This window comes from Eretmochelys imbricata, chromosome 15, assembly GCF_965152235.1.
Source record: "Eretmochelys imbricata isolate rEreImb1 chromosome 15, rEreImb1.hap1, whole genome shotgun sequence".
In the NCBI taxonomy this organism is placed as follows: domain Eukaryota; kingdom Metazoa; phylum Chordata; order Testudines; family Cheloniidae; genus Eretmochelys; species Eretmochelys imbricata.
Genome location: NC_135586.1, coordinates 12,155,173 through 12,175,749, shown reverse-complemented (window position 1 = coordinate 12,175,749; position 20,577 = coordinate 12,155,173). Strand labels below are relative to the sequence as shown.

At 41.8% G+C, this 20,577-nt stretch overlaps 1 protein-coding gene across 1 annotated transcript; it reads right to left on the bottom strand.

Moving 5' to 3' along the window:
- Window positions 1-48: 48 nt before the first annotated feature.
- RAB36 (RAB36, member RAS oncogene family) lies at window positions 49-13,219 on the bottom strand. Its single transcript, XM_077835144.1, has 10 exons — window positions 13,121-13,219; window positions 10,962-11,053; window positions 7,720-7,785; window positions 6,097-6,198; window positions 4,449-4,513; window positions 4,256-4,307; window positions 3,130-3,211; window positions 1,042-1,132; window positions 365-484; window positions 49-113 (listed from the first exon to the last, which is right to left on the bottom strand). The coding sequence occupies exons 1-10, from the start codon at window positions 13,187-13,189 to the stop codon at window positions 49-51; spliced, it is 804 nt and encodes a 267-aa protein (XP_077691270.1). The 5' UTR covers window positions 13,190-13,219.
- Between the last annotated feature and the right edge of the window lie 7,358 nt (window positions 13,220-20,577).

Genomic DNA, 20,577 nt, shown 5'->3' with positions numbered 1-20,577 from the left:
GTACGCACATGCAGATGGAGGTGTGATGCTTGCAGAAATGACTGGCAGCTAGCAGCAGTTCAGGCTGGCTTGGCTGTTGCTTTCTGGAGTCTCAAGTGAATTTCCTTCTATTTCTGTAATGAGGAAACCAAAGGAAACCATAATTAATCCATGTAGAATCACCTTCCTGTAATAAAGATGACAGAGACCAGATTCAGCCTTCAGTAACACTTGTGCAACCACACATAAGACCCAAGAAAGACAAAAAATTAGGTCAGAGGTTGCGCTGGTATAAATGAGGCAGAATTTGGCCCTCAAGAAACATCTGCACTTCCCCAAACTTTTAAGTGATTGAAGTGTACAGGGAAAGTGAAGTTGAACGTACTGATGAGGTTTCCTGCCCCGATCTGGACCATGCGACCATTGCTCTTCTCCAGCTCCTTCAGCATAGACTGTTCAAAGGCCAAAGCAGCAACTCGAGAAAAAAACTCCTTTACATTTTCCCCTGGGAAACAGGAGAGAAACACCATGTTTTACAAACCCACAGCTAAGCAAGATCAAATATACAAATATGAACACAAACCACGGGTCAAACTGGAGAGAAAAGTGATAGTGTGCCACCCTAAAAGTGCTCCCCACAAAGTGACAGTATACTCTGGATCCCCACCACCCCATGGTGACGCTTTCTCATTTCCCTCCTTCAACCACACATACAAATACATTTTTGATGAGCAGTAGTAGAGGAAAGTTGTGGTGCAATATAGCTTCCTATGGCCCCAATTTGAGCACTGATACACACACACTCAAGCACTTGTGCACCATCATTTATGAATAAACCTAGACAATGCATAGAAATACAATGCACATTTCTGCAACCATGACTGTACAAATGCGCATACATACAGCCATACAGAACCATTTCAAAACACACATCCTCAAACACATATATAGCCTCGTGTGCACATGACCAACTGGTGTGCACATAATCAGGGGAACTTGATACCCTCTTTCCCAGCAAATGGCACTGGCCACACTCAACCAGTCTCCAATGCAGTGACTAACCTGTTTTTGCTGAGACAGACCAGTATTCAGCCTTCATCTCATTGGCAAAGCGAATGGCATCCAGTTCTGTCCGCTCACATGCGGCACCTGACTAAGAAAAACAGCAGGGAATCACTTTGTCTGTAACATAAAGCAGGCACAATACTCCCAGAATATATCTGGGGTAACAGTAACACAAAGATGCTACTAGTCCCTACATTGTGAGGCTTTCAGCTTTCACAGGGGTCAGTCCTTTCTTTTCCTGGCCTTGCCTTAGAGCTTGTACACCAGGATGTCCCATATATCAAGACAGAACTAGTGAAAGAAAACAGCTAGATAGATATTTGACAGGGGAAATCACATAGGACTTCTTTTTAAATATAATTCTCCCTCTGTATTCCACAGCAGTGAAGCATCAGATAGCAGAAGTGAACCCATTAACAATATGGTAGTCTAGAGAGCTATCAGATGCTACCTTCAGGTGGTTATTATTATTATCATAGCAATGAGGAGCCCTACTCAAGGACCAGGACCCCATTGTGTTAGATGCTATACAAACACAGAACAGAAGAGATGGTCTCTAAATAATTCTAAGCAGAAAATTACAGGAGCCACCAACAATAGGGCATTAGTAATTGTGAAGGTCCTTTCTCCTTTCTCTTCCTCCTCCATCTGTCTCATGTTGCTCTCCTAATTTCACTCCTCTTTCTAACCCTTTTGTTTTTACTGTTTTCTCCCCCGCCCTGACTTTTTTTGCTCTCTTGCTAGTCTTTTTTCCCTCTTAATCTGCTTTTCTGTTATTGCCTTCTTTTTCTTTCCCTTCTATTTTTATTTTATTTATTTTTAATTTCTTGTACCTTTATTTTCATTTTAAAAGACTTTTTCCTCTCTTAATTTGCTCTCTATGGTCAACGGGCTACAGATAGAAATTGACTAGTATTGTATAATCCCAAAGCCCAGTCCTGCAAAGTGCTTAATTTAAACATGTGAGTAACCCCAATAAAGTCAATGGAACTACTCAAATGTCTAAAGTTAAGTATTTGCATAAGCAGCAGCGGAATCAAGACCCAAGTCAGTTTCCCATTGCCACTGGCTACATGTATTAAGAGCTTCTCACTGCTTCAGCCACTATTCACTGGCTGACAATTACCCAAAGTGCATCTGGGAGAGTGACAGATGATCAGCAAGCACCTCAAGAGTATTAATAGGTGGGGAGTCTAATAATCAGCCTATTGTACCTGCTGACAACTTTCCAGTTTTAATCCAATATTCTCCTGCCACACAAGACAAAGTCCTACATGCCTCCAAACAGAATTTCTTCTTACTTCCAGTTCCACCTGAGCCCAGCTCGTGTCCCCTGACCTCTCAAACCTGTTTAACTTTTTCTGCTACCTACCCTATCTGCCCTGATACACGCCAGAAGATTCTAAGAGCTTCTCATGTTGTAACTGACAGGAGCAAAGCCTTCTGCGGTGCATTAGCGCTCCTTCAGACAGCCAAGGAACTGATGGAAAATAAGTGGGCTAAGGAGCTTTAGGGATATGAATAGCATTGCAGGCAGCAACTGAAAGGAAATGTAGCTAAACATCAGGAAAAGGGTGTTTACTTTTGAATCTTTGAATTTTGACAGGGTGGTGGCTAATGAAGGAGATAAACTCAAGTCTGAAGAGGCCAACTGCTCCCTCCTCCTTCTGCAAATGACCCCCTCAAAGAAGCACGGGGTGGGGACATAACTGAGCTTTTAAATCCGTTGTCTACATAGCAGTCTTTAGGGGTGTTACCATGGCACTGAATCTTCTCAGGTCTTAAAACTTTGCTGTGTGTGACTTCAGGTGTGTTTGGTAAAGCTGTGCCTCCATCAGAACAGGGAGTGATTTGGGGACCTCCAGCACTCTAGACAATGTTTACTCTCTTCCATTCTGTGAGGCTTACTGCTCCAGGTCTACATGACCCCTCTTTGCTTTGGAGTTAATACAGTTTGTTTCTCAAGATCTTTGCAGCAGCTACCACAGATTGTGGGGACTCAATACCTGGACTTAACTTCAAATGGAAATTCACTGGAGTGGGTTAGGAGAGACATATTTTATTAACTGCTTTTGTACTACTTACCACTAAATCTTTCTTTGTTCCAACCAGAAAGATGAAGCTGGACCCTGGCTCATTCTCCCTCAATGCATCCTCTAGCCACTGCCTGAAACACAGAACGGGAGGAGTAAGATGTAATGAGAGAGGAAGAAAGAGGGCAAAGAGGAGTGAAAGAAATAGAGGTATATGGGGGAAAGGGAAAGAGACAAAGAAACCAACAACAAAGAGAATGAGAGAAGAGGAAGATGCCGATGTGTCATGTGCCTTTCCCACTAGAGAATAAATGGCTTGAAAGCTCCTCTGGATACACGCTTACCATCCTGTGAAAGTAGTTCTTGTTTCAGCCAACCTTGCCCACTTTAGAATGTAAGTCCAACAGTGATCAGAGCCCCTAGAGAAGGAATGCAAAAGTGCCACACTATTCACCCACAGCAAGGGATGTAGCCAAAGTAATGGTGACACTGCACAGAGATAAGGAATAAGATGCAAGAACAGGAAGAGAGAGTGAGAAGCAGAGATAGAATGAAAAAGATGAATGATGAAGTAGAGAAGAAGAAAGAGAGTGAAGGAAAGCGAGAGAAACTCCCACTGGGGCAAGAATCTAATGGAAGAGATCACTCTGAAGCTGTGCCTGATTCTTATCTCGCACCAGTTTTACACCTGTGAAATGCCATTGACTTAGGTGGAGTGATCTTTGAGTTATCAATGTAAGAGAAAGAAAAATTAGGCCCACAGACTTCAACCTTCTTCTACCAAGCAGAGACACTATTTAATAAAATGATATTTGTACACGCTGCAGTCACTGCAGTACTTATGACTGATCTGTGCAAGGTAGTCTCTCCAGTATCCCATTCCCTCCTTTACAGCCCACATTCTGCTTTAAATCTAAGTACCAGAATCTTTTCTATCAGAATCATCACTACAGACAGTACTGGAGTAAGAAAAAGCTAGTTGGTAAGTAGAAAGCCTAGGAAATGAGTAACATTTGAGACACTAAATTATTCAGACACATTGGCTAAATCCACCCTTCATTTTTCTGGCTTAGTAAGATACCTACACATAAAATCAGGCCCAGTGAATTTTAATTCCCAGTTCAGTTTTTTGCTGGAGACCTTTTACTAAAATCTCAAAGACTTGGCCAGGAACTTACTTCGTGTGATCCAAAGTCTGGATATCAGCCAGATCAAACACTGTTATAATAACTGCAATAAAAACAGCACAGAAAAAATGATTAAATGAGACAGTGGATTAGAAATCTTACGGATTCAATTCAGTTCCTGAAGCATACAGTGAGAGCACAGTTCATTTGATCCTGACTGTGAAGTGCTTTCTGACTTACTCACCCTCTGCTCCTCTGTAGTAAGCAGATGCAATGCACTTGAACTTTTCCTGACCTGCTGTGTCCCATCTGTGCAGAAGGAAAAGAGAAATTTCAGGTCAATCAAACCCAGTGCAACCTGAGCAAACACACTAATGAAGCAACAGACTGGTACAAGTTGGAGAAGAATGTGATACCAGAGAAGCTTACCATCTGGAATATGTTACCCATTAAGCACTGTTAGACATCCTGTAAAATGTAAAGCACCATTATTTTAATGAAGGCATTTTAACCCTGTATTTGCTATTCTCAGAACAGACATGATTTAGCCTTGGGGAAGTCATTTAGGCCCAGATCCACAAAGGGTCTTAGGTGTTGCAATGCTGAGCATCACAGCATCTAACTTTTAGGTGTGCAGAAAATCACAGTAACACCATTATGAGCCACAAAGCCTGAGTTAGACGCCTAGACTCCCTGTACTCTCTCTGACTCAGTGACTATTTAAGTCTATCTATCCATAGTGAAAAAGTCACTGGCGGAAGAGACAGAGAGATTGGTTCTGTAGCCCAGTGATTAAGGCAACAACTGAAGGAGGTGGGAGACTCAGGCTTCAATCCCCCTCCTCCAATTACTCTTTAATTATTTATCCAAACTAGAACAGCTTCAGCAGGAGAGACTGAAGTAGCCTCAAAGCTCAGTGGCTAGAGCACTCTCCTGAGAGGTGGGAGACCCCCCCACGCGCCATTCAAATCCTTTCTCGCACTCCAGCAGAGTCCCAGGCACGTGTACTAACCATTGGGCTAACAATTATAAGGTGGAAAGCACTACTTCCTCCTCCAGCAAAATTCTGAATGGGACCCAATACAGTAGATGGTCTCTGACCAAGCCTAGCGGATTGGGCCCTGCACATGATTTAGGCAGACAAACACCTATCTTCCCCTGGTTTGTAGATTAATCTGGGGTTTAGACAGGAGATAGGCATCCAGATACTTAGAATGAGGTAGAAGTGTGCATGCCCAGAGGCAGAAACTTAGGTGCTGAGGGAGCTTTCTCCCAGAAAACTTTAGAGCCAAGTGAGTTTAGGCATCTACAGGATTTGGAAAGAGTTTTGTGGATCACAGTGGAGCCAAAACTGGCATCTGAAGATGAAATTTAAGCACCTAAGTCTGCGGTTTGTGGATCTGGGCCTTCGTGCTTGATCCTACGCCACTGAGAGCTTTGCCACTGACTTCAATGGGTACAGGAGCAAAGCCCGAATCTCATAAAACCAAATTCTGTATTCATTTACATCCATGTACTCCCACTGAAGGCAACAGAGTGGAATAGATGTAGCCAAGGATATAATTTGCTGCTCAGGGCTTAATTCAATCTTACAGGAAGACTGAGTAAAAAGAAAGAACCCAACTAAAAAATCAGACATGGTATCTAAGGAGAGTGTGGGTGGTACAATTATAAAGCTTTCAAAGACAAGGAACCCAACAGTTTGAGGTTTATACTAAAATCCTGAAATTCTTCAGTGCCCAAGGACAGCAGGTGTTTCTCACACTGCACTATGTTGTATGGAATATAAACCAGAGGTTTTGATACCATTAAAGCCTGTAGCAATTCAAGTTCTGTTCAAACTGTAGGCATGTAAGAAAGAAAACAGCTGGTACTATAAGATTCCAACTTACATCTGGAGATTATATGGCACTCCAGCTATTTCAAACCGCTCAATTTCAAAATCTACTCCAATGGTTGCCTTGTAGTCTCGATCAAAAATATCTTTACAAAACCTGCAATGAAAAAGGTATTAGGAGAAAGCTAATAGCATGGTGTTTTTTAAATTTTATATCGTGCCTCAGTATTGTGCAAGGTGTGTTATATAGGGAGGAGTTAAATAACTGTGGAGCAGAAGATTGATATTCAGTCACATTGTATTTCAAAAATATTTACCAAATCAATGAGAAACAAATTGATAATGAAGAGAGTAGTTACTCTGAGTAAGGATGAAGTAAATGAAACACAAAGGGAAAACTATAGTGGGCTTCTCTAAGGGTATGTCTACACTGAAGCGGAGAGCGAGCCTCCCAGCCCGGGTAGACACACTTGTACTAACAGGCCTTGAGCTAGCATGCTAAGAATAGTAGTGTGGATGTCGTGGTCCCAGCAGAGACTTGGGCTAGCTACCCAAGCTCAGATCCAGACGGTTAGGTGGACTTGAGAACCTGTGTTGCCTCCCAAGCCGCAATGTTCACACTGCTATTTTTAGCATGCTAGCTCAAGCCCCACTCTCAGGGAATCTGTCTATCTGTGCTGGGATGCGTGCTCCCAATTGTAATGCAGACATACCCTAACAGACCCCCAGGACTGGAGAAAATCAGAATAAACTATTTCTTGACTATCAAAGAAATTAAAACCACAGAATACTTCATTTATAAGGGATATCTGATAGGTGGCAAATATAGATGAATATGGATCACATTAAGTAGAGAAAAATGAATTATCCAAAAGGATGAGAAACCATCCAGAACCTACTTCTTACCAATATTTAGGAACTGACAGAAATTGTGAGGATAGTAAGGAAGCTATCGTGATAACAAGCTATTTAAATTCCATATCCTGATACTGTCATCACACCATGAAGTATAGAACTGGCCTGAGGATTCTGGGAAGTATCAGTGAAATTAATGCTTCAGGGTCCTCATGCTTAACTGACTCAGTTTATACACAAAGGTGTGAGAGGAATCTCTGGGCTCCCAACAATCTCCTGCAGAAGTAGAAGTGGCCTGAGCTGCTTCTATTGGGGTCAGTGAATAGGCAAGATCTTTTTAAAATGTTTTAAGGAACAATTCTCCAAACAAGACTGAGAATCTGAGGGCCACTCCAGCCTTCCAAAGGAAATGTTGAAAGCCCCATATCTTGGGATCATTTAAAACGAGACTGGTCAAAATATCTGAGAATATACCATAGAGGGAATAATCCTGCACGGCCAAAAAGGACTGATCAAGGTGCTAACAGGGATTTTCTATGATGCTGTAGTGAATTTTAGTGCCTATAATTGTAGGTTTTCTGGTTTTCCTTCAGTTTAATGCCCAAAAACCATCTTTAGACAGACAATGTGGGGCACTGCGATCAGCAGAGGGGTGAATAGAAATACTTAATATTTTTATTACTGATTTAATAGAAAACTGAAAGTCCTTACTACAATGAGGCAATCATCCTGAATACATAGATGGTAAAGGAAGAGAGTCCAGCATGCAGAGAAATTGGTATACATTTAAACAGAAAACTCAATCTGCTGAGATACACTGTACCTGTTGATGAGGCTGGTCTTCCCAACATAGAGGTCTCCAACCACAACCACTTTGGATATTTTCAGCCTGTAACAAATATTTTGTTATTGTTCAGTAATACTAGGGCAGGTCTACACTACAGCCTAAGTCAATATAACTTATGTCACTCAGGGGAGTGAAAAAGCACCCCTCCCCTGAGTGACGCAAGTTTGGTGCTGTTCACACCGGCACTATGTCAGTGGGAGATGCTCTCCTGCCAACATAGCTTCTGCTTCTTGCCGAGGCGGAGTAATTATGCCAACAGGAAAGCACTCCCTCATCGGCATAGCACGTCTTCACCAGACACGCTGCAGTTGTGCTGATGTAGCTCTGTAGTGTAGACTTGCCCTTAGTTTCAATATTCTTACCATGTAATGGTGACTTAGGCTCCTATCCAGTAAGTTGTAATGCACAGGCAGAGTAGTATGCTTTCGCAGAATGTGTGCAGCTGCAAGAGTCCGCCCTAGCTTAATCAACTGCAGTATCGGAGCCTGAATTTGCAATTACTAAAGGAGGAGAAGGGAGGACCCTGAATTTGCAATTGCAAAAAGAACTGGATACTGTGAGCGGAGATAAATACTGTGTTTCTTACACTGTACAGTTTTTCTTAGATTGTAAATTCTTTGGGGCAGAGACTCTCTCCTACTAAGAATGCTTGTACTGTATATTTATGTGTGTGTGTCCAGGTGTGAGCATCTGCACTAGGGTGACCAGACATCCCAATAAAAGCAGGACTGTCCCGATTTTTAGTTATTTGTCCCGCGTCCCGACCGATGCACGGTCGGGACCCCATTTGTCCCGATATTACGGCTTTGGCTGCTCCGGCGGGTTTTTTGTTTTGCTTTGGCAACTCAGCTCTGACCGCTTTTTTTTGTTTGTTTGTTTCTCCCATGTCTCCCAATATTTTGTCCGTTTCATCTGGTCACCCTAATTTGCACATAACGGCATATAAGAATCTGTGTATTTGTGAGCATTTGGAAATGTGCGGCCTCAATCCTGCTGCCACTAAAATCAACAGCAAGACTCATTGACTCAAATGGCACAGTATCGGGTCCTATGGACCTGAACAAGAAAATATCTTATAATGACTAATCTACTGTGAGATTTATCTCTGGAGAAAACACAGCATTTAGTGCCAAAAGATTTCCTGACTATTTGGAATAGTATTAATCTGAGGCTGGCTTCAAATAATCCTCTTTGCTCTGGATCCTCCCACAGGAAGCAGCGGATGGGTTTTAAGTTACTCAAGTTGTACTCTTAATACTGTAATTTTGTATGTCTTTAAGGAGCTGCAGGTGGGTGGGTAACTGTGACTGATTTCAATGAACTAACCTCTGAATGATAATTTAGTGTCTCCTGTGTGTATGCTATAGTAATAGCTTAGTAGATTTAATAGTTTTATACTGAATTTTTAAAAGAGAAACAAATCTTTTATTTAACAATCTATCAGGTTATATCACGGCTCCATGAAATTCTGATCCCTGATTATTAACTGCTGATGATATGATACTTGATGAAATCAGCTCCATTAAAGGCAAAAGGAATCAAAAGAAGAATATAACTGTTTGAATATGTGACTTCCATTAACTCCTAGTAGAACAAAATACTCTGGGGCTCACACACTGATGGAACATGAACAGAGACTTAATATATGGTCCACCGGTCACTGAATTGCTCACACTATTTTGCTGCATGCGAGGAGAAATATTCCACATAACTAAAAATAATAAGAAAGGAAAATAACAGCTGTTCATGACAAGTAATGCTCTTGTTTTGTATATATTGGGTCAAACCATCAGCTGTCTGCCAAGAAGCAGCATAAGAATGGTCCGATCTAGTGACCATTGAAAAGAGAGGGCTTTAATTTTATTAAGGAGCCAAAATAAAAATCCTTTTAGCCATTCACTGGGGCCAGATTAAATGAAAGGGGAGTTACTATAATTCTTGTAAAAGCAATAATGTCTGGGTTACAGATGAGAAGAATATTTCTGTTCAGTAAATAGTATTTTGCCAGCATGCTGAAGATTCAGAAAATGGCCCTGGGGTACCTGCAACAGATGTACAGCAAAGAAAAACTAGCAATACAGGGCCATAGTATGCCCTTATATCCTCCGTTTTTAAGCAAGACTTCCCAATAAGATGAATGAGGAGTTCTGCTTAAAGATGGATATAGCTCAATAAAATTAACAAGTTTTGTCTTTAAGAGTAGTAAACTACATTCTGAGTACTCAGAATACAGTTAGCTTCCCTTAGAGAGAGAGATTTTCACACTGGAGCAACACCCCCCCCCCCAAAAGGGAATATTTATATCATTGACATACTTTGCCAGTAACCTTCTCAATTTTATTTTTAAACTATTTATTGTAGTTGAATAGGGATGATCTCCCTCACAGCTCAACTCTCTGCCTTGACTCAGCAATGAAATCATAAGGCTGAGTTTGTGAAATTTAACATTACAATTTAACTGAAGGAACAAGTAAAAGGAAAGCCTGCTCTGGGAGAGATGACATTTCAAAAAAACAATTCAAGAAGCATTATGAAAGGCAAAAGAAGAAAATTGATTTGCATTTCTCAGCACAATATATTATTCTTCTCCAGAATAATGCTCCAGCTTTAAGGAGAAAGTATAAAATGTCTGTTTTCCTGAAAGAAATAGTTTTGAAGGGTTACGGCCAGATTCCTAGGTAACTCCATTGACTGAAAATGGAGCCACTCCACATTTACACCAGCGTAAATGAAAACAGAATTTGGCCCAAAGATTTGTATTAATTACTGGTTTTCTATACTCAATCAGTATTGGTGTCAACTGAGAGGAGGACAGCAAGGCTACATCTACCCTATTCCCTACTGCTAGTTTTGAACTTGGTTGTCCTGCTGGTGTAGACAGGACACTGCTGGTGTAGACAGGACAGACTTCCACACCTATTTAAAAATCATGGTTGACCCTTTGGACTTGGATGACCCTGACCGTGGTTGACCCAAGTTGTTGAACTTGGCTGACCCTGTCTACATCAGCAGGAAAAACAACTTCAGCACCAGTTTGTGGGAAGCAGAAGGAACTCCATTGGACAACTATTGTCAAATATGGCTGAGAATTCTAGTACAGACACAGCTTAAAATACATGGGGGCAGGGGAGAAGTGAGGCTAACACACTAAGGAAAGTATACATAAGAACTTAAAATAATTTTTAAAATGTAAAGGCCAGTTTATTACAGAGACTCACCCAACTGTCCCAGTATTGTGTTGCTGACAGGCACTCCTGACCAGTGCATGGAAGTGATCTTTGAACTGGAGACAGGCCTCTGGTGTGTACCACTGCAGATAATACAGAGCAGTCACTTGGATGTATTGTGGGATGATGTCTAACATATTAATTTGTTCCCATTTGGCTGGACTCCTTACAAGATGATGAATTTGAAGCCCTCATCAAGGACAGGCATGGGAGAAAGATTCCCTGGATTAACAGGCAGTGAGGCTACACAGTATGTGGGTCTGTCTACACATGAAAATTAATCTGGAATAAAACAGGGTATGAATTTAAAGTGGATTTACTATTCCAGATTAAAAGCACCCACACATGGAGTTAATCAGGAATAGGAGTACTTGTGGCACCTTAGAGACTAATCAATTTATTTGAGCATGAGCTTTCGTGAGCTACAGCTCACTTCATCGGATGCATACCGTGGAAACTGCAGCAGACTTTATATATACACAGAGAATATGAAACAATACCTCCTCCCACCCCACTGTCCTGCTGGTAATAGCTTATCTAAAGTGATCATCAGGTTAGGCCATTTCCAGCACTGGAAATGGCCTAACCTGATGATCACTTTAGATAAGCTATTACCAGCAGGACAGTGGGGTGGGAGGAGGTATTGTTTCATATTCTCTGTGTATATATAAAGTCTGCTGCAGTTTCCACGGTATGCATCCGATGAAGTGAGCTGTAGCTCACGAAAGCTCATGCTCAAATAAATTGGTTAGTCTCTAAGGTGCCACAAGTACTCCTTTTCTTTTTGCAAATACAGACTAACACGGCTGTTACTCTGAAATTAATCAGGAATAACTTCAAGTAGACGAGCAGCTTCCCCTTCAGACAACAAAAGTATCGTCTCCATCACTTATTTTATCACTTTTTTGAGTGTAAGCCTCCTTCATCATGTAAATCCCTAGATAAACTCCACAATACACAAGATATCTCTGTGTTTTTTGTCTGGCGTTAAAGATTCAGGAACTTTAATTTCCTCCATAAAATGAAAAAAATTCACAGTTGTGGTCATGCTATCCATCAGGTCATTCTTACTACACTGTCTTTTATACCTCATCTTGTGCAGGGAGCTCTTTCTGTTATGACTGATTTCTAATAAAGCAGGCTTGATTTCCCTTCCCTTCCCACTCCCACAACCCTCCCAATAAGTCCCTGGTATTTCTTAAATTCAGTCATAGTATCACAAATTTAAATGTCCCTAGCCTCTGTTTCCCAGTAGCTGGGAATGGGCAACAGGGGACGGATCACTTATTACCTGTTCTGTTCATTTCCCCTGAAGTATCTGGCATTGGCCACTGTCGGAACACAGGATACAGGGCTAGATGGACCACTGGTCTGACCCAGTATGGCTGGTCTTTTATTCTTATGGTTATTGTACCCTGCTCTGACTGTTGCATGATTTAGGCAGTGGTTGTTACCTTTGTATCCTGCAAGATTTTACAGGTGTGCAGGCTAAGGCTAATAACACCTCTTTCGCTAGAGGGAATTATGCAAGTGCAAACATTTCAAATGGAATATTTTAAAAAGTGTATTTCCCTCCATGCTTGCATAATTTATTAAAACAATTGAGCTGACTCTGACCAAATTAAAAACAAAATCTTTGGGCTGAGATCAAGCATGAACTATTTCAGGCACAGCCCAAAAGGACTGTGTTTAAAGAACTTTTGAGCAACTGAAAAAAAGAACATGAGAAAGAAAACTCCATCAAATCCTATAACCACCCCTCGATCTATTTTCCTTTTTTGCCTATTAAATCCCAGCCACATTTTTCATCTTTCCCAAAATACTGTAACAACTCCCTAACTGTGGCAATTACCTGTGTCAGTTGAAAGAACAGGTGGGAATTACAGACAAGGCTTTTGTGTCAAGATGTATGTCCATTTTTGGTTGAAGGAAGGGATCAAGGTTGGTAATTGAGATACCAGCCTTGGAAGGGAACGGAGAAATGATGGTCCCTCTGAAATGCTGAGAAATTATTAAAATTTCTGCATTTAAAAAAAGCAAAAAATAATTGTATGTAAATGGGGGGAAAAAACTCCTGGGTGGGTGGGGAAGGCACTACTTAGCCTGCCAGGTGCCAAGCTGTATGGGCACAGGAAGGAGGAGCTGCTTACCTTGGGGAAGTGGGAGATTATTCTGTCCCTACTCACTGGAGGAATCAAATGCATTAGGCTGGACTTCATCCTCCAAATCCAGTCTGTCTCTGTTAGACATGAAACCTGTAAAGGAGACAAACAATCATCTCAGCAGACCCCAAACATGAATGAAAAAAGGAAATGACCATTCCTTATGGTACTGCATCTTTGTTTTCCTGGTACAAAACCAGGCAGTTGGCAGCCCACTGCTTGTAGATCTTTGATTTCATTTTGTAATAAATGCCCCATTTCTTAGCTAAAAGGAACTCTTTCACTATGTTGCTGTAACAGCAATGAGTGGCTTTCTGAGGTTACAATGCAGCCAAGTCTCATTTCAGTAAGATGGAAGAGACTCCCTCACTCAGGGATTAATTTTACAGACAAGTGTTTATAGTTTCTCCATCGGATAAATAATTTTGTAAGGTGTTTCAACACAACATTTAAAAATCTTTCTCATAATTATTTGAAATCTCCCTCATGCCCCTTCCCAATGCATGTTACATTATAAATCCTACATGACATCATTTCATCCAATTGGTTGGAGGCGGAAGGATCATGAAGTTGCCACTTTTCCTGATACTGAACAAAACTGTCATCCAAAAGCAGCTCAGACAGAATTAAGTCAATACACAACGTGACTTGGAAGAAGGGTAATGTTCATATGAATCATGCATATATTAAGAAATCCCAGTCACCCCAGCCACCTAGAGACGTATTCCAAACACATCCGTTTAGCTACACAATGTAGCTTTGGGGAATGCAGGGAAAAGTCCTTTATTAGAGTAATTATCTGCTACCAGAACTTACAATAAAGACATTTCCAATAAGAAAACTGATCATGTAGCAAAGTAGGACTCACCATGCAGCAGCTGATGCAGCAGGTTCTCAGCTACAGGAGCAGCTCCGCCTGCTACTGCGTGACCATAGCAACTGGTTTGAAACATTCCACCCCGCCGCCCCCCCCATCTGACGGTGGAGCTGGAATAAAGAGTAACTAACTACATAGGGATACTGCAGATCTCTCTAACAAGGAGCAGTTTTAAAGGGCTGAACTGGTTACTTATGGATGTGGGTAGTCAGATGCTATTGGTTAGTAAGCACAATGGGCCTCTGATTCTGCATTAAGGAGATAGTGCCACTGAATTCAGTGGGTGGTGGGCCTGAGTAAAGACTTGCAGGATCAGCCCCTTAGATAAGGGCCTGGAGGGCTGGGAAACTAGCAATAAAGTAATATTAAGGATACTAACGATGGAACCCCTGAGAGAATGTGATGAAACCCATGAGGAATTTTCAGAATTTCAGCTAAATGGATTTCAGCTCAACTTCAGAATCAGGCTGCACAGTTCACCAGCAAACTGTTTTAAAGAGTCCTTTATACAAAGAATTGTTTGTTCTATCAAGCCGTTAATTGATCTCACCTCCTAACATCCTGGGAGCAAGAGACAGGCCCTGAGGAATCAAATGCAGATCTGCATGGTAGGAGCACTCTCCAACCTATTTATTAGTACACAATGCATACCGTCCTTCCCTCTATTCCAGGCTTATGGATTAATTCTAATCTTGTATAATGAAGGATTTTGCCATCTCTTTCAATGAGATTTAAAAATCGTGAATAAAAGAAATCTCTCACATTCTATTTCTCAGTCCTGGAGTCCAGCCTGGAAGTCCTGGAGCAAAGTCTTGAGGGGCAATCCCACTTGGATCAGTACCTTACAAAATGACACGTGAATGTACAATGAAAAATTGAGAAACTACAATGATTTTTTCAGACTATACACAATGAATATTACACAGCTGATTTCCTAATCTGCTACCTAGAACCAGTGCTTTTGTTCTCTATTGTGTGCAGTTACTTTTAAATATTTTTAGTCATTCATGTGAACATAAGCATATTGCAAAAACAAACAAGACCCCAGGGTTTGCTGTCAATAGATCATCCAGAGAAGCTGGAATGTTATCAATTCTACAACCCCTGGACTAAATCCAGCTTGTTTTACTTATGTGAATAGTCCTAGGAAAGTAAATTAGCTTACCTGTGTGTGTACAAGGTGAGATCAATTTACCAAGGGTCATGGGGGATTCTCCATCACTGGCAATTTTTAAATCAAGAATGGTTGTTTTTCCAAAAGATCTATTCTAGGAATTATTTGGGGGAAGTTCTATGGCCTGTGTTATACAAGAGGGTCAGACTACATGATCACAATGGTCCCCTCTAGCCTTGGAATCTATAAAGGATTTAGCCCTTTACGTATAAGACCCCTTTGTGGCTAATGGGGATAGATTTTAGCTAGTTTTCACATTTTAAATTAATAATTTAAAATCAGAACAAAAACCTTATTGCCTGGGTGACAGCCTCACCATGTAAGCTGCTTCCTTAACCTCCCCCTGTTCTGTTCTAGAACATCCTAAGCATGTAAATAATTGGCCTGTGTACACAGGCTGAGTCACTGCTTGTCTCCAGAGCCCTTTCACAAAAGGAACTATAAAAATCAATACCACTCTCAATGAATCCAAAGTGCAACAGAGACCAAGGTAACCAATTTAAATAAACAGGTTGTCTTTGTTGGTACCCAGTATATTTACTTTGCTCATGCTTCAGTCCCACTCCCCCAGCAAGTAAATCAATAAACTGTACTGTACAATGAGGGAGCATGGATAATGATGTAAGAAATACAACTCTGTCAAAGAACACTGAGGAAAATAAGAAAACTTTAAAGCTGGCTATGACCAGAGGTCTGTATTAAGGCCCAGATCATTTCCTCTGCCTACGGGGTTGCAGGGGACCTGGTCATAGAGAAAAAAAAGGGACACACTGCCTTCATGGCATCATCCCGCATTTCCATCAGTGCTAGAAACACCTTTATCAGTATTCTATGTAAAATAGACTCTATGGATGGAGAGGGAATTTGGGTCTGGCAGGCCAGCTATTCTCCATCTTTCTCTCCAACATCCTTCAGAAAACTAAAATAAATTAATGCTGCCCCTCTTACTCCTGAAGGAGTGTACAAAGCTAATGGCCTCTGGAGAAGCCCAGGACAGCATGGCTCCTGCCAAAGGACCAAGGAAGTAGGAGAGAAGGCAGAGTGGAGGCACGGGTCCTTTGTAGGGATGGCCTGGTTTCCTGTGGATATTGGGAGGTCTGCAGGTTATTCAGGACACCCTCTTCCCATTCTGCAAAGGGAAGAGCCCACATCCCAATGGAAGTAGGAGGAAACTCCACAAGTGTACACTCAATGAGTTTCTAACCCACAATATGGGACCAGCTGGTTTACTGGATAATTTGCTCCCAAATTCTGAGATTAAGAAAAGAAGTATGTTTTCTTGAAAACCGTTTTAACAGTAACAAAGTTTGCCACTGTGGATTTCAATGACAAGCCAGCATCTATTCCTTTGTCTGATGTTAATTCTACTGATCTGACTGACCCATACCGTTGTCTTTGTAAAATCCTGTCTAAGAACTCTGATTATTATAGCTGTTGCACAACCATAATGAAAATTAGTTCATGGGCATGAATATTTAACTGCTTTGTGAAGAGTGGGGAAGTAACCTTTTTTGTAGCACAAGCTGCACAAACAGTTGATTTTCCCTGATGCCAGAACATGTCACAGTCGCCTGCGTGAGAACCCAGAGCTCCCTGAGAGTGAGGTAATCAGCATTGCAGTGACATATGCTTCCTGCCTACCAAACTATCAAATTTTAAACTTACACATAAAGCTATGTCATAAACATTAATGGGCTGATCCTTAAAAACAGAGGCAAGTCTCAAGACCACTTACGTGGATGCGTAAGGGTCTACCAAGTGGAAACAATGTACAGAAGAAATAATCCTCATATAATCTAGATGTCACATCTGTGGTGGGTCTCCGGAAAGTAATGTGGAGGAAGAAATGTGGGCATGGCCCAGAAATGAGGGTATGACTAGTAGATCTATGCATAAGGTAAAGCCATATGGCCAAAACCCTGCATAGGTGGAGAACAGCAGCCAAAGCAGTGTATGTCTAATGGAAAGCATAATTTTATATTTACTTTCAATTGTTTTAAAATGTTTTTGTTTTTAAATCAATCTTATTCTAGAGCGATTAACTAGCATTCCCACATAATTGTGCCCTTTTCAGTCTCTAACTTATAGGCTCCAACTCTCAGCTATTTTAAAACAGTAGTTGGATCTTTTTCAAGCATTTGGCTCCACCAAAGTTTTTTTCTGAGCTACGTGTTTTATTTCTGTGACAAAAGTATCAGGAGGGATGCTGACAAACCAGTGCATCAAAATAATGATTACTATATATCTTAGGTGTTTGCCCAGCATCACATGGCGTGGTTTTCATAAGGTCCCGAGGCCACTGATACAGCTATTTCACACCTTCAGGGATTCAAAGTCCCCTAGAAGCATAGGTTTGATGTGAAATATGACTCCCGCCCCCCCCCCTTTTTTTAAAAATATGCCTGAAATTTCCTTCTCTCTTAAAAGGCTGCATGGTGAGAAACCATTTCACTAATTGTTTTAGGTGCAAAAGCTTTAACATAAATAAATTAAATATATACTTTTCAATTAAAAGGCAAGAGACCCTATTCTGCTCCAAATGAAGTCAATAACAAAGCTATAATTAATTTAAATGGGAGAAGAAGGAGCAGGTCATAAATCTTACTTACTATTCACAAGAGGTGTCCCGTTGATTTCAGTAGAACTACCAGTATGAGGAAGGAAAACACAGGACTGTGCCAGTCTCTATGAAGCATGGGGATTTAGTATGATGTAAGCATTGTTAAATCAAATAATCTTACACAAGTTCTTCTGTTATGCATATTTGATCTGAGACAATATCCACTTTTACATCTTCACATACAGAGGGATTAAAATGTCTTCAACCATCTGATGAGCCTTCTTTTTTATTGTTCTTTTTATTAGGAAATCACAGAATCTTGAGCTTGTTTGTGCCCTTGTGATACCAATTTTAATGCAGATCAGTCCTTTCACCCTGTAAGAGTAGAACTCTAAATCAAATAACATGAACCAGGCTAGATACTCTTATCTTGGCTTTCTTGAACCGAGAACACTAAGCTATTAGATTGTTGTTTTCATGTTCAAAGCACTTCACCAAAAAAAATACCCATCTACTGTAATATTTACAGCAGTTCTGTGGGGTATGCAAATATTAATCCACTTTAAAAATGGAGAAACTGAGACAGCAGCTAAATGACTTTCCAAGGCTATAGAAAGAATTAGAGGCAGAGCTAAGATTAGGATTCAGGAGTGCCTGTCACCCAGTCCCACTATTAAATTACTAAACAATGCCTCTCTCTTGGTCAATATTAGTATAATTTTAAATATTTTGTTTTCTACAGAAATAATAGTCTGCAAATAGGTCCATTAAAAAGTGTTGCCTTATTATAAATCAAGATTTTTTATATATTTCGGTCTTTAACATTCCGGCATATTTTCCCCAAAATAACAACAATATTCTGCATTTATATATCACCTTTCATTTGAGGACCTCATAGCACTTTATAAAGTTGAATATTATTATCCTAATTTTGCAGACCAGGAAATTGAATCAAGAAGTTAATTGATTTGCCCAAAGTCATGCAGCAAGAGAGTGAGTGGCACCCAGAAATATAACCAACAGTTTATATAGTTCTTTAAGCCTGCAGGAGACACTTGGATAATAGTCATGCTGCATATATGGTCAGAAAACAGGGATCTGCATACCATACAGCTATTGAGAAATAATCTTACGGTAATTATGGAAACCCAAACTCCTCAGCTAGAGTGCAGAAAGAGGCATAAAAGAGACATAAGCATACAGTTATAGGTCAGTCACTGTGCAATATCCCTGCATTCTGACTGTCTGAAATCATTCAAGGTCAATATTATTACCTACAAATAATAGGTACAGGTAAATAATGCACCTCCTTCTCTTTATTACCAGGCTAAATAAAATTATTTTGTATTGACTTCCCCAAACCTCCTTCTTTTTTCTCCTCTGTCTCTTCTCCCATCTTTGGGCCTGATTCTTGAATCTTTATACAGGCTACACTCCCATTTTCCTCAGAGTGAACCCTGGTGCTGGCCTTTCTCCACAAATGATTTAATTATATCCTCATATACATTGGGATACTGTGTACATCTGCCCCTGATTATATATGTATAATCACAGATAGGCCAAATTCTGGCCTCAGTGACACCCCATGCAGCCTCGGTGATGTCAGCGGGTTGCAGGGAGTCTAGCTGTGGGTAGGATTTGGCCCAGGGACCCTGGGCAGGGTGTATAAAAGGAGTGACCAGCAGGCCAACAATCCTAGTGGAGGGCCTCTCCATGGCTCTTATTTGAAGAAGGCAGATTTCAAACACTGATAAGGGAGGGTTCAAATGACCCACGCAAACGCATACAGGTGCGCCCTCCCCCCCATGGGGCAGGTTGGGGGCCTCTCCACTTTCCCCAGGGATTTATAAACACTCTCCTCACCGGGGATCACACACTCCCCCCGCATAGGAAGGCGCGATTATCAGCGGGCCCCCCATTATCCGGCCCTAAAAAGAGGGGGCCTCACCCCTCCTAAGAAGAGTCTCTCTCCCCGTCCCGCCCAGGAGGGACATCGCCTCCCCAGCTCGGCGGTTCGGTCACTTCTCTCCTCAGTGCCCTCCCCAACGCTAATAACGGCCCCAGTTTCCTATTCACCAACTTCGTCACTGGCGCTGGCCCAGCTTAGCAGCAAGCGGAGAATGCCTTAGCTGCGCTGTTTGCGCAGGCCGGTAGCCTGCAGTGGCAGGCCCCGCAGTTACCTATTCACAGAACCGGGCGCATACAGAGAGCGTCTCCGCTGCTTAGCAACCGGCGCCGGCCCGGGCCCCAGTGAGCTGGGCGAGGCGCGGCGCAGGGGGTCGAGGAGCGGGGCCCGACGGGGTACCCACTTGGCTCCGTTCGGATTGGGATTTTTTTAAACAGGACAGACCCTTACGAGGTGTTGTTTTTAAACTTCAGACCAAACCAACGGCTTCGGGGGGTGCCCTGAAAACGACCCTGTTCCCGTAATTCGGTCAGAGGGGCGGTTTTTAACGTTTCTGGAGGGCGGGAAAAAGCCCCCTTCCCCCAGCTACCCCACTGTAGACCTGCCCCGGGGGGGGGGGGGTTCCTTTCGTTTTTTGGCTTTACACCAGTCAGACCCAAACTATCCAGCCGAGACAGCGCAGCAGAATTCGACAGAGACAGAAATAAACGGGGGGGGACGCGTCCTCCCCCTGACCCCCCATCATCCTCTGTCCTAGACTCGTCACCGTTTGACTCCTTCCCAGAGTAGCTCTGCTTGGGGTGGGAGCTTAGTGCGACTTGAAAGTAGGAGCTCCTGCTTCGTCGGGTACTTTAGCCACCCCCTCTGGGAGAGTGATTTTTGGGGTGTCTTTAGCGAACAGAGGGAATCCATCCCTTCGTACCTAAGG

What these genes read in the sequence shown, in the direction of transcription:
- RAB36 (XM_077835144.1), bottom strand. Translation starts at nt 13,189, where the DNA reads ATGAAGTCCAGCCTAATGCATTTGATTCCTCCAGTGAGTAGGGACAGA. An exon ending in GTGCCATATAATCTCCAGAT is followed by an intron (nt 4,514 to 6,096) that starts GTAAGTTGGAAT and finishes CCTTCTGCACAG; the next exon opens with ATGGGACACAGCAGGTCAGG. An exon ending in GTCTGTCTCAGCAAAAACAG is followed by an intron (nt 485 to 1,041) that starts GTTAGTCACTGC and finishes CCTGTTTCCCAG; the next exon opens with GGGAAAATGTAAAGGAGTTT.